We start from the raw sequence: 14057 nt of genomic DNA on the forward strand, positions 1-14057 counted from the left end.
CCCTTCGGCAGTATGCTCTTGAGGATCTCTGTTCCCCTCCTATCTGGATTGCCTCCACTCTAAACCATCTGCACCACCATCATCCTGGGATGTCCCTTTGTTGTCACCCTAAGAATTCTCCTTGTCTTTATCTTGAGTTGGTGCATTAGATAGGGTTCTCCAGAGAAACGGGACCCACAGAGTATGTATAGAAAGAAAGAGAGAATTATTTTAAGGAATTGTCTCGTGTAAGGGTACGGGCTAGAAAAGCTAAACTTTGCAGAGCAGGTGAGGGAGTTGCAGGGCAGCGTGGAGGCAGAAATCCTTCTTTTTCAGGAGACTTCAATATTTTCTCTTAGGACCTTCGACTGGAGAGGTGTACCCACAATATGGAAAGTGATCTGCTTTACTCAGTGTTGATTACACCTCAACGTGAATTACGTCTGAAAAAGATCTGCATGGTAACGTCTAGATTGATGCTGGACCAAACAACGGGCATCGTAGCCTAGCTAAGCGGACACATAAAATTATCCATCGCAGTTGGGTTCCCTGTTAACTCGGTTTTACATTTCTTTTTGGTTTACTCCTTCGTGTTGGTGGAGCTCCTCCAGGACCATCTTGAGAAGGTCCGGATGGCAGGCAGATTTCAGGAGATCTTGCGTGTTTGAATGCGTCTTAGTCTACGCTGACATTTCGCTGACAGTTGGCTGCCTACAGAATTCTGGGTTGTAAATCATCGTCCTCGGAAATTCCAAGGCTCCATTAACTACTGGATTCAGATGTTGCTGTTGAAGAGTCCGAGGCAGTTCTGATTCCTGCTCCTCTATGTGTGACCTGATTTTTCCCCGGAGAGTCTTGTGAAAACGTCTTTCTCAAATGTCCTGAAATTTAATAATGAGCATGGGGTAGATCTATTTTTAGCCCCTGTTCTGGAGACTCAGAGGGGGTCCTTTCCAAATTCGAAACTCATGTCCTGCATTCTAAGAAATTTCCTTTGTGATGATTTCTTTTCTTACATTTTGTAATTCTGATACTCAGATGTTGGAATGCCTGCCCTTGTCTGTTATTTAGCTTATGTGTTTTCTTCTCATTTTTTTTTTCATCTTGTTGCTTTTCACTTGTTTGTTCATTGTCTTTTGGTTTGTGGTTTTTTGTTTTGGCGGGTTTGTTTTTTATTGTATTTATTTGTTTGTTTTGCTCTACTTCCTAAAAAAGAGTCTTCAAGGTTATTTTTCATTTATTCTGTTGATTTTTTTTTTCATCTTTACAATTGTGCTTTAATTGCTAAGAGTTCTTTTTTCTCTCTCCAAATGCTCCTTTTTTCCTGGCATCATTTCTACCAAGCTCCTTTCACAAGATCCTCAAAAAATTCCTGGTTGTTAAATCTAATGAATAGTTTTCAGTTCTTCTCAGCCTCTCTACCCCAACTGAGACTCATCACTGTTCCTTCCTAGAAATGTCTTATTTGCCTTCTTGGTTCCTCTCTGTCAAGCTCTCTAAGTATTCTAGTAGTCCCCTGGGCTCCATCTTTGACCCTCATTTCTTTCTTCTCCTCCTTCTCCTTCCTCTTTTTAGTTTCAGAGGTAGAGGTCAGTGATTCATCAGTTGCGTATAACACCCAGCGCTCATTACATCAAGTGCCCTCCTTAATGCCCATCACCCAGTTCCCCCATCCCCTACTCACATCCCCTCTGGCAACCCTCAGTTTGTTTCCTATAGTTAAGAGTCTCTTATGGTTTGTCTTTCTCTCTGATTTCATCTTATTTTTTCCTCCCTATCCCTGTATTCATCTCTTTTGTTTCTTAAATTCCACATATGAGTGAAATCATATGATATTTGTTTTTCTCTGGTTATTTCACTTAGCATAATACCCTCTAACTCCATTCATGTTGTTGCAAACGGTAAGATTTCATCTTTTTGATGGGTGAGTAATATTCCAGGTGATATTATATCACATCTTCTTTATCCATTCATCTGTCAATAGACATCTGAGCTCTTTCCACATTTTGGCTATTGTGGATATTGATGCTATAAACATTGGGGTGCATGTACCCCTGCAAATCACTGTGCTTGTATCCTTTGAATAAATACCTAGTAGTGTAATTGCTGTTGACTCTCATTTCTTAATGATTCTCTTCACTAGCCCAGGGTGGTGTGCAAGCATACTCATAGCTTCCACTTATACTCTCATGACTTCCAAGGCTCTTCATCACGGGCATCATTACTGCATGTAAGAATCACACATATAAGTGTCTTTTGGATTCTAATTTTCCAATTAAGAATGAAACAGTGTATCAATTAAGAGTGAAAGGAGAGAATATTGAAAACTTTGAGAGTTTGAGAAAACTTTCTCAGAGAGAGAGGAAGTAACCCAACTAAAGATACATAGTAGGACCATCAGTATAAATCTGAGCTACAACAGCAATGAAGGCTAAAAAATATAGTTATTGCTGTTTTGATTTTATGCTAAAATTCATGAGAAACTATCAATTTATGAGAAATGTGGAAAAAGTATTCAAAAAATGCTACTATATCTGCATAGAGTGTGTCAGATTTGGTTGTTTTCATTTCCTTTTTTTTTCTCTTTTCCCACACTCCCTGGATTAACCATGGCATTAAGAACAGGATTTTAAACTGATGTCGTTACTAAGCTTGTGATGCACTCCCTTCATACTTTAATTTTATAGTTTCTGTTTTTGAGACATAAAATTATGAAGCTTTCTCATCTGCCACCCTATTTCCCTCTGCTTCCGAGCAAATCTGATTTCTAGAGGACTGTGTTCTGAGAATGAGTTTTATTTTCTCCTTGTTAGCTCTTAGATTTGTAACAATTACATTGGATTTTTTTTCCATTTCAACCCAAGATGATAATTCTTTGCTGTAGGGGCTCTTAGTCATTTTATGTGTTTATTGATTGACTTTGCAATCTTCTTTGGCTTAAAAATCACATTTTAGGTGCCTAAGTGTATGACCATGATTAAGATTTCAGAACAGGTCAGTCCTGAACCCCCGATGACAAATATGATTGAAAAGAAGACAAACCTGGGTAGCAGTACCATCCATGTCTTGAGCTCTACCTATTTTGAATGGAGTCTTCTCTACTTTGAGTTATCAGTTCTATTCCAGGGGGCATAGAGGTCCTCTCATAATGAATGACATAGGACTCCCCACTGTTACTTTAGCTACAGTAGGGGCAAATGTTTTCATGTTATATGTTCCGGGATGAGCCTGTTTTTATTTTTTATTTTTTTAAAGATTTATTTATTTATTTATTCATGATAGACATAGGGAGAGAGAAAGAGAGAGAGAGGCAGAGAGACACAGGCAGAGGGAGAAGCAGGCTCCATGCAGGGAGCCCAATGCGGGTACATGGGACTCGATCCCTGGACTCCAGGATCACGCCCTGGGCCAAAGGCAGGCGCTAAATTGCTGAGCCACCCAGGGATCCCCTGGGCCTGTTTTTAAATGTATGTCTTAGACACACATTCAGTCAAGCCTGAAATCCTAACCCAGAAAGCTAACACGTCCTCCAAGCAGTTCTTTTTTTTTTTAAAGATTTTATTTATTTATTCATGAGAGACACACATTGAGAAGCAGAGACACAGGCAGAAGGAGAAGCAGGCCCCCTGTGGGGAGCCCGATGCAGGACTTGATCCCGGGACCCCAGGCTCACGCCCTGAGCCAAAGGCAGATGCTCCACAACTGAACCACCCAGGCGTCCCCCAAGCAGTTTTTTAAGGAGTCAGTCAGTCAATGCTCAGAGGCAAACCCACGAGGTAAATGCACAGCTCTGCCCCCAGGCCCTTTTGTAACCTAGTGATCTGTGATGGCTCATGAATAGGGACAAGGATGTTGGGCATTCCTTAAGTAGCCCAGACCTTGGATCCTGATCACTTGTGGATCTACTTAAGGAAGGAGTATCTCATTAGGAAGAAACATTTGTCATGTCTTAACTCATGCACACCCTAGGACAACCCAAAGAGTTGTGGTTCAACAGTGCATCTCTGAAGATCCCATTATGTTAGACCTCGTCCTTGGAATTGGCCTGGTGGTGTGGAAGGGACATGTTGGGTTTCCTCTAAAAGATAGGCTAACCACATTGTTGTGTCAATACCTTTTCACGCACTTGTGTTTCCAAGTAAATTATGCGAATTCCATGTTTTATTCATCTTTGTATCTTCAGTGTAAGCACAGGGCCTTCCCTGTAGTAGGCATCCAAAAACTATTTTTGAATGAAGGAATGAGTTAATAAGGAGAAATAATGAAGGCTCTTTTCTATGGATTGTCAGATATCAAAAAAAAAAAATCCAGTATCAGAAAGAAGCTTCATTTATTATAACATTAGATTTAAAAACCAGCCTCAGAAAAAAAGCATCAACGATTATAACCATTTTCTCAGACATTTCTTTAGAGTCTAGCTATCTAGCATTCTTGGCTAGCAGAAACAGCATTGCTGCCAATAATTTTTTGATAGCTCCAAAGCATGTTTTCTGTTTGTTTTCTGCATGTATCCTAGGAAATCTTCAATTCCCAGTAGTTCCTAGATGAACTAGAATCTTCACCGTTGCATTTTTCAGAGTTGATAGTGCGAATGCCCATGGTACAGAAACAGCTCTGTTTCACCGGTGTTAGAAAAATCAAATACCCTGAAAGTGGTTCTTCTAAATCTATTCTTCTCCTCTCTAGAAGAAATTCACATGCAACGTCCCAGAATCCCACAATTACAATAAAAGCCAACATTTATTGTGTGTTTCCTGAGGGCTACACATGACATACGTTATCTCAACCATACGACTCTGGGATGCCTGGAGGGCTCAGTGGTTGAGGATCTGCCTTTGGCTCAGGGCATGATCCTGGATTCTTGGGATCGAATCCCACATCGGGGTCCCCGCATCGAGCCTGCTTCTCCCTCGGCCTGTGTCTCTGCCTCTCTCTCTCTCTCTGTGTCTCTCATGAGTAAATAAAATCTGAAAAAAGAAACCACACAACTCAACAAAGGAGGCAATACTTATAACCCCATTTTGCAGGTGGGAAGCTGTGTTGTGGACAAGTCATGTAACTTGTTAGTGATGTCACCCAGGCAGTGATGGGAGAGCTTGCTCTTTCCCACAAAGCCTGGTGTGCAATTGCACTATTAACTCATGTCCTGTCTTGACCAATACTCAGTTTATGGGAATTACCATTAGTTCTACAATAAATCAGAAGTGAGTGTGTGAGGCAAGAGGGAAAGGAAATTGGCCACTGTGTGTGTCCGAGACCGCATTGTCCCTGAAACCCCGTCATCTATTTCTGATATTTTACCGATACGTGTAACTTGAAAAAGCTCCATTGGTTATTACGGAGTGAGTAAACCTCCTTGCCCCCACCTTCACGGTACCCCTTCCAAATCTTCTTATCCATACACGTGTTCACACACTTTGAGAACCACGGGGTTCTCCGGCTTGGGACTTGGACACATAGCAAAAGTGTCAAAGGCTTGACAGATCTAGGTACAATTTCGTCAGGTACCTTCAGTTATAAATTGATCTGGCGTCTCTGAATAAGACCCTCATCTTGAATATGCTTAACTCTGCCAGGGTTGAGCAGAACTGGGCAGAAAAGAGCTCTATTGGGTCTTGTGTTTAGTTTTTTGCTGACCTCAAGGTGTCCGATACAGTCTTCCACTGGGCAGCTATAAGCTCTGGGCTTGTCAAGAGCCTGGACTATACTGGTCCATTTGATCCCTCCTCTGGGTGCTGGGTTGCATTGGCCTGGTCTCTGATCTAGGTGAAATGAAGTTTTTGGGTCCTTATGAGGATCTAGGGCAGATTCTTTTTAGGATATGCTGGCGTGAATTATGGATTGTTCTCTTGGTTGAGACCTTGTAGGAATGCGTCTCCCTTGCCGAGCTTGCTGTGCTAGGCTTTGAGCTTTGGTTGGACTCTAGCTGGACGGGACCAAGAGTGGATTGGTGATTAAACCTTGTGCTGGGATTGGGTGTGATTTAGGAAGGATTATGATGATCTGCAGGCTTACCTGGGCTGCACTGTGAACCAGATTAAACAGGATCTGTCCCTGGGCTGACATTACCTAATATTTGAAATTAGCTTTTTTTTTTTTTTTTTTCCAGGGCTCTGAATTGATCAGAGTTGGGTTACAGCTGTGTTTAATAAGCTCAATGTATGCATTTGGGTGGCTGTTAACAGGATTTCGGGATGTGTGTGGAATTGCCCTAAATTGAATCAGTGGATTAAATTGACTTTCAAGTTAGTCTGGGCTGGGCTTTCGGTAGGGTTATTAATGGAATACTGGATTCAATAAAGCTTTGACTGTTTCTGAGCTGAGGTTTCTGAGCTGAATAGCCTGGCCTAAGGGATGTCATCAAGGTATTTGCTCTAGACTATGATTTTGCCCTTGGGCTTTAAAGTGATTACTAGTACCTTTGCTTTTCTTTTGACTGAAAGCCATTACCCAACCATTCAGATTCTTTAGAAACTCTGTTATTCTGAATGATAAATTCCTTCTGGGAAGGCTGCTTTGACCTTTTGCAAATGGTAGTCCTATGGAGGACCAGCATGAAGGAAATCTCCTGACAAGGAAAAGAGACTATTTTTACTAACTGATGTTTTGCCTTAGAAGTTATGGGCTGCCACCAAAGTCCAAGGACCAGTGGGACCTATAAAAACTTGGCAAACATTGGACCTACTTGGTTGACCCAAAATTTGGTAGAGGGTGTCAGATCTGTCCATATTCTGTCCCTATTGTGGACAAAAATTTCTAAGGAAAAAATTTCCCAAGTTTTCTTGGGTGGTCTGTATTATCTGGAACAGTTTCCAGAACTTTTGTCAAGAACCCAGACAAATAGTTAGGTGCCTACTGAGACTCTTGAAGGTTAAACGGCAATGTTATCAAGACAGGAAATTTTTTCTTTGGCAGTTTGACCAGAGGGGCTCAGTCACATATTGGAGGTGGAGAGCAAGGACTGGACAGCGAATCACTGGAGGCAGGTCATACCTAACAACCTCCGTCTCAAAGAGGGAGACCTGGAAAATTCAGTTACAACGGTTGTGCAAGACTAAACCGTTAAGATGATGAGTCTAGTAAGACCAAGTCTCCAATCTTTTAGAAGGCAGGACATTTGGAACTCCTGGTATCCTTAAGTATTGTGGGATCCGTCTTTATCGAATGTAAAACATTCAAACATTGTCAAGTCACCCCCTTATCCCTCTCTCTTCTTGAAAAAGAAATTTCCCCTCCCTAGTAACCCAGTGCAGCCCAACATCCACCAGCACCACCTCACTGGAATCTCCTTGGTGACACGGCGACTCGCGTGAGATGGGTGGGGTTTTCCTGGGGCCTACGCTCTTGACTCGCACAACACGTGACACTTTTGACCGCTTCTTCCTCCGACGAACTTTCCCTTACCTTGGCTTCCAGGTTACCATTCAAACCCTTCCGTGCCCTTGCAGTTTTCCAACTCCTGAAATTTTTATCCATAGCCCCTCAACATCACAATTTATATCATTCTTTCACTGACTTGAGTTTGAGAGGCAGAGGAGTTGCTTAGGTATCTCTTCGCTGTGACAGTAACCTGGGAAATGCTAGCAGGAACCCAGCGAGGACTCTCCTTCCCAAGTCCTCCTCCAGCGTCAAGTGACTGATCCTCCTCTCCCATTTCCCTAATTACAGGGCTGCTATGCCCCAAAAACCGGAGGAAAATGCCGCCAGTTCAAAGAAACTCAAAAACCTCTCCTCTTGCAGACTTGTTGAGCCATCACACGGCTATCACACCAAGAGCTTCTTCTACTCCTGTTATTGACTCTAAATATCTTTGTTCTACTTCAGAGATATGGAAAAGCAAGAGCTGCACAGTTTAGAGTGTTTTCATCTCCTCCCTGTTATTTTTACTTGAGGGCGGTTATTCCCAAAGTGTAGGTGTCAATAGGTATTGTTTGAAAAGAACAGTTTCAAGGTCAAGTAAGCCTGGAAAACACAGTTAAATATTTTTTTAAAGAAATTCTCAACGCTTTGATGTGATAGTGGGCATCTACTAGTTATCTCTAATGGAATAACAAGTCACACACACACACACACACACACACACACACACACAATTAGAATTAGCTCCTGATTTCTAGCGCGTAAGTATCTGGGCTTGGCTTAGTTGAGTGTTCCCTGGGCTTGGCTTAGTCGAGTGTTCCTGGCTTGAGGACTCTCACAAGACTGTAGTCAAGATGTTGACCAGGGCTGCAGTCATCTGTCAACTTGGGGCCGGAGGGTCCAGTTTCAAAGTGGGTCACTCACGTGGCTGGCAAATTGTTGCTGCCTATCGGCAGGGCAGCTCAGCTTCCTGCCACATGGATGCCTCCCTAGAGCTGCTCGGGTGACCTTTGGACAAGGCAAAGGGCTCCCCAGGGCAAGTTATCCAAGAGAGCCAGAAGGAAGCCACACCATCTTCTGTGACCTCGCCTCAGAAGTCACGCGTCATCGTTTCTGCAATATCTCACCGACTGCCCATAAATCGGTCTTTATCCACTGTGTGGGGGTGTGTTAGCACCGGGAAAGAAGGGACGTTGAGGATCGTTTTCGAGGCAGGCCAGTGCAATGCTTTATGAAACCCCAAAACGTATTTGGCAACAAAACTATTGCTTGGTGAAGACACTAGGATTCCGTGGTACACCTGGGGGGGGGGACTGCCACTGATGGTCACACCAGGGACCAAGTGCCTTAGAGCATCACAGATGGAGGCGAAGACGTGTGTGTGGAGAAACAATGCTGGGAAACGGAGCCTGAAGCCTCCCTGGGGGCCGCGGGTGGGGTGGAAGATCTGTGAAGCTGAGCTGAGCTCCCACCTGGATCCACTCTGCAGAGGATCCCTGCTTCAGAAGGTGCCCACTGGCCTGCCCTGCCAGTCCCCGAATGATCTGGAAGGTCCAGGCCCTTGCGAGTTGTTCACTCCCTGTCCTAAGTCAAAGACACGGTGAAAAAAAACCCTCAAAAATCACAGGCTGAGGGGATCCCTGGGTGGCGCAGCGGTTTAGCACCTGCCTTTGGCCCAGGGCGCGATCCTGGAGACCCGGGATCGAGTCCCACGTCGGGCTCCCAGTGCATGGAGCCTGCTTCTCCCTCTGCCTGTGTCTCTGCCTCTCTCTCTCTCTCTCTCTCTCTCTCTCTGTGACTACCATAAAAAAAAAAAAAAAAATTAAAAAAAAAAATCACAGGCTGAAAAGAAGAACCTGTCAGGGAATCTGTAAAGTCTGGGGATGGGGACCCTCTGGAAGGCCCGGCTGTCCCAGGCGCGGAGCAGTCCTTGTCTGGGGACCCTCCAGGCTATGCCCAGCCACAGGCCTGGCCCCCACCGCCTGTTTTGCGCTGATAGGACAGGAAGGTCGCTGGGGGGGGGGGGGGGAGGGGGTCAGGTCACCAAGGCCCCGCGCGCCCCTAATTCATCTGACTCATTTGCACGAAGGCCTGTCTGCAGAGCCTCCGCCCCAGGTGGGCTCCCTGGAGGAGGCGGTCGGTCGCTCGCGGGAGGCTCCCTGCCTCAGCGGGGTGCGCGCGGGGAGATGCCGGGCAGGGCGGGGCGGGAGCGGCCACGAGGGGGCACCCTCTGAGCTTGCTTCCCTGCCCCCGCTCCCCCCAAAAGAAGTCGGAAAGGGGAGGGGGCGGGGAGGGAGCGGGGCCGAGCAGCCCCGAGCGCCCCCCCCCGCCCCCCGCGGTACTTAAGCGCCGGGACAAAGGCGCGCGGGTCGGCGCCGGGAGCAGCGCGGCGGAGGCGGCGGCGGCGGAGGCGGAGGAGGAGCGGCCGCGCCTGGACCCCGAGCCCGGCCGGCCGCGGAGGTGCCGGGGCCCCGGGCCTGCCCACTCTGCTTCCGGGGAGCGCGGCGGATGGCGCGTCCCTGACCGGCCCGGGTCATGGCCACGGCGCGGCGGACGGCGCTGGGCCGCGGCCTCCAGGCTCTCGGCTGGGCCGCCCTGGCTCTGCTCTGCGCCGCGCACGGGGGGCGCCGGGAGGACGCGGGCGCTGCCTGCTACGGCGGCTTCGACCTCTACTTCATCCTGGACAAGTGAGTGCGGCGCGCGGCGGCCCGGCCGGGGGGTGCCGGGGGATGCCGGGGGCCGGGGGGCTCGGGGATCGCTGCAGCCTGGGCCCGGGGGGGATGCCGCGGGGGCTGGGGGCTCGGGGGCGCTGCAGCCTGGGCCCGGGGGGGATGCCGCGGGGGCTGGGGGCTCGGGGGCGCTGCAGCCTGGGCCCGGGGAGGATGCCGCGGGGGCTGGGGGGTAGCTGGGGCCGCTGCAGCCTGGGCCCGGGGGGGATGCCGCGGGGGCTGGGGGCTCGGGGGCGCTGCAGCCTGGGCCCGGGGGGGATGCCGCGGGGGCTGGGGGCTCGGGGGCGCTGCAGCCTGGGCCCGGGGAGGATGCCGCGGGGGCTGGGGGGTAGCTGGGGCCGCTGCAGCCCCGGCCCGGGGGGGATGCCGCGGGGGGCTGGGGGGGAGACTGGGGGAGCTCGAGGGGCTGGGGGGCTGGGGGCTCGGGGGCGCTGCAGCCCCGGCCCGGGGGGGATGCCGCGGGGGGGGCTGGGGGGTCGGGGGCCGCTGCAGCCTGGGCCCGGGGAGGATGCCGCGGGGGCTGGGGGCTCGGGGGGCTCGGGGGGCTGGGGGCTCGGGGGCGCTGCAGCCCCGGCCCGGGGAGGATGCCGCGGGGGCTGGGGGCTCGGGGGCCGGGGGCCTCGGGGGCCGCTGCAGCCTGGGCTCGGGGATGCTGCCGCGGGGGGCTGAGGGACTAGGGGTGCTGGGGTGCCGGGAAGCCTCGGGGGCCGCTGCAGCCTGGGCTCGGGGATGCTGCCGCGGGGGGGTCGGGGGGACCGGGGGAGCTCAGGAGACCGGGGAGGGGGGGCTCGGGGATCGCTGCAGCCCCGGCTCGGGGATGCTGCCGCGGGGGGGATGGGGGGCCGGAGGTGCCGGGGGCCGGGGGCCGCTGCAGCCTCGGCTGGGGGATGCTGCCGCGGGGCTTGGGGTGGCCAAGAGGTTCCAGCCTGTTGGGGGGTTTTGACCTGTAGCTCATCCAGGACAAGTAAGTGCCGCGCGCCCTGCAGCCTGGGCTGGGGGATGCTGCCGCGGGGCTCGGGCCGCAGGGGCCCCGGGGTGGGGAGGCCCGGGGGTTCCCGGGGGCGCCCGCACCGTCCGCTCCCGAGCCCGCGGGGCCGTCGGGGGCCCGTCTCCGCCTGGCCTTGTGGGACCGGGGAGCCCGGGGTGGGGGGGGGACGTGAGGATGCCGCGGGCCCTGCTGCATCTGCTCGGGGAGACCCGGGGCGCGGGCCCGGCGCGGCTGCAGGGCGGCTGGCGACACAAAAACCCACCCGAGCACCCGCTCCGCCTGCGCCGGGCGCGGCCTTTGTTCCTCGGGGCGCAGCGCGGGGGGCACACGGGGCGCGGGCCCGGCGGGGCAGCATCCCCCCCCGGGGGCAATTGCACGGGTGGGCTCCGGGGAGGACAGCGCCCCGGGACCCCCGCCCCCAGGCCTGGCCCAGCCCCTGTGGCCGCCGAAGCCCCTGCCCTCTGCTGAGCCCCGGCCCTGGGGGGCCCGCGCCCCACTGCCCTGCCTGGGCTCCCGGTGCCCCCGAGGCCGCGCTCCAGCAGGGGCGGGAGATGCATTTCACAGACTGGAAAGTATTTGCGAGCTGGAAAAAGAGTCCTGCAAAATAAGCTGGCCCGCGAGACACCAAATGTGCTTTGCAGTCGCCCCTGGAGTTTGAGTTTTCCGTAAGGGCTGTTTTGAACTCCAGATTCTTTGGATGAAAAGCGAGGTCTCCTTCTTGGAGATTTATGAGAAAGTGGACACTGAAAATATACTCCAGTACCGAAAAAATGGAATTTCTTTTGTTGCTTCTAGTGGCTGGGAGCAACAGCTCACAGATTCAGAGGCTGTGTCTGAAAAGGCAGAGGTGCCCATGGTGCTGCACCTTTTTTTTTTTCCCCTCCCCTAAAAGCCATTTCTGCAGGACATACAGGAAGACTTGAAAAAAAAAAAAAAAATAGACAGAACCCCTAGGGCCCTGAATGGAGTGCTTCCATATACAGTAGAGAAAATCAAGTTCTCCCCAAATTAATTTGAATTGAATTAAACTTTTAAATCAAAGTTCTGCAAGAATTTGTTTTGGTGGTGAGAGGAACTTAACAAAACGATTCTAAGTTTATCTTAGGGAACAAAAACCTGGTAAAAACAGTTTTAGGAAAAAAGATAATGAAGACATGCTGAGGCCTGCAAATATTAAAATGTACCATAAAGCAAATTATTACAAACAGGATGGTAAAGGCCAAAAAACAGATAGGCAGAATAGAACATCGAGAAGGAAATCCAGGAATATGAGAGCATTTAGTGGAAGGTCAAGTCAGTGGGGAATTCATTTCTTATTTTAAAAAATGTTGGGGCGCCTGGGGTGACTCAGTCGGTTAAGCGTCCAACCCATGATCTTAGTTCAAGGTCTTCATCTCGGGGCCTTCATGCTGGGCATGGAGCCTACTTAAAATAAAGAAGAAGGAAAAAAAAGATTCTTGGACAAATGGTAACATGGGAAAAGAAAAAAGATTAGGTTTATGTCTTACACCACACACCAAAATAAATTCCAGAAGGACTGAAAATTTAAATGTTTACAATGAAAGGATGAAACAACCGGAAGAAAATTTAAATGGCTATTACTGTAATCTTAGGCTTAGAGCTTTCAAAACAGGACAGAAGCAATAAAAAAAACTATGAAGATAGTTAAATAGACTCAAATTTTCCATTTCCATAAGTGAAAAAATGCCAGAGATAAAGGATAATGAAAAGTCACAACAACTTTGTGACATCAATTGCTCCTTAAAGATTGGTCTTAATATAGAAAAAGCAGTTTTAAAAAGATGACCCCAGTTGAAAACAGGCATGGTACATAAATATTTCACAAAAGATACATGAAAATCAGTAAACAAGCAAAAAAATTTCAATTTCCCTAGTCAAGAAATGAAAAAATTGAACAAGATGTAATTTTTATTAAGTTGGCAAAGATTTTTTAAAAAAATTACCATTTTTGATATTGGCCAACTTGTGGGAGGAAGGCGCTTTCATATCTTACTAAGGAAAATGTGAATCTGTGTAGTCTTTCCAGGCTGTCCAAAGGAACTTTCTGTGATAATGGAGATGTTCTCTACCTGCTCCGGCCAGGTGTGTCTACTAGCCATACCTAGCTATTGAGCACCTTGACCTGTGGCTACTGTGAATAAGGAAGTGAACTTGTTATATTGTTTCTTTTTAATTAATTTTAGTTGAGACAACCACATGTGGGTACTGCATTGGATGGTGCAGACAAGGTGATTTGGCAACATGTATCAAAGGCTTTTTTTTTTAGAAAAAAAAGGGGGGGGGGGCTCTACTTTTCCATCCAAAAGGAAAAATCCAAGATGGTCTCAAACAAGTGACTCTATGTTGTTCCATGTTGACTCTATGTTTATAATAATACAGCTGAAAGTTACCTAAATGTCTAACAACTTATTTATTAAGTGAGGCATGATACGGCGTAGTATTGACATGCTTGCTGTGCATGCTCGTCATGTACCCTTGGGCGAAAATACAATCACCGATGTTACGTACATTACGATTCTACTTTTGTGAAAAAGCTAAGGACACACGTGTATTTCTGGATTTACCGAACAGGCAATTCAATTGTATTTCTGTCTAGAAGATAAGATTTTTAATTTCTTTTTTGGGGTGTTTTTCTGAACTTTCAAAGTTTTCTATGATGAGCATATGCTACTTTTATATTCAACGAAAATAAGTCACTTGGAGCTTTTAAAAAAAGTTGTTTCAAGTGTGAGGAGGTTGTCTAACCAGCGTGCTGGGCTCCCAGCATACGATTGTAGAGGCTGCTGCTTCTTCACTATCTAATCCCGGAATAAATTTCCAAATGCATCATAGGATACGGTGCAGGACGTTAGGGGGGCCCCGAAATGCTCCAGGAAAGAGAGAATGCGGCCCTTGTGCAGGCACCTCCCTGTACGCTTAGATGCGCTCCTCTGGCGGCTTCGGTTGTCCTGTGGCTGAGGAAGGAGAGTGTTCGCTGAATG

The 14057-nt window shown here is 48.8% G+C and overlaps 1 protein-coding gene across 2 annotated transcripts in view; it reads left to right on the forward strand.

The window, feature by feature from the left end:
* Positions 1-9776: 9776 nt before the first annotated feature.
* Positions 9777-14057, forward strand: part of ANTXR1 (ANTXR cell adhesion molecule 1) — a 197460-nt gene continuing 193179 nt past the window's right edge. The window contains exon 1 of one of the 2 annotated variants that reach the window (XM_077915704.1): positions 9777-10025. In XM_077915704.1, the coding sequence (XP_077771830.1) occupies positions 9874-10025 (152 nt within the window). In that variant the 5' untranslated portion in view covers positions 9777-9873. The remainder of the gene's footprint in view (positions 10026-14057) is intronic. The other variant, XM_077915703.1, reaches the window with a different exon arrangement.

This window comes from Canis aureus, chromosome 11 (assembly GCF_053574225.1).
Source record: "Canis aureus isolate CA01 chromosome 11, VMU_Caureus_v.1.0, whole genome shotgun sequence".
NCBI classification, from domain to species: Eukaryota; Metazoa; Chordata; class Mammalia; order Carnivora; family Canidae; genus Canis; species Canis aureus.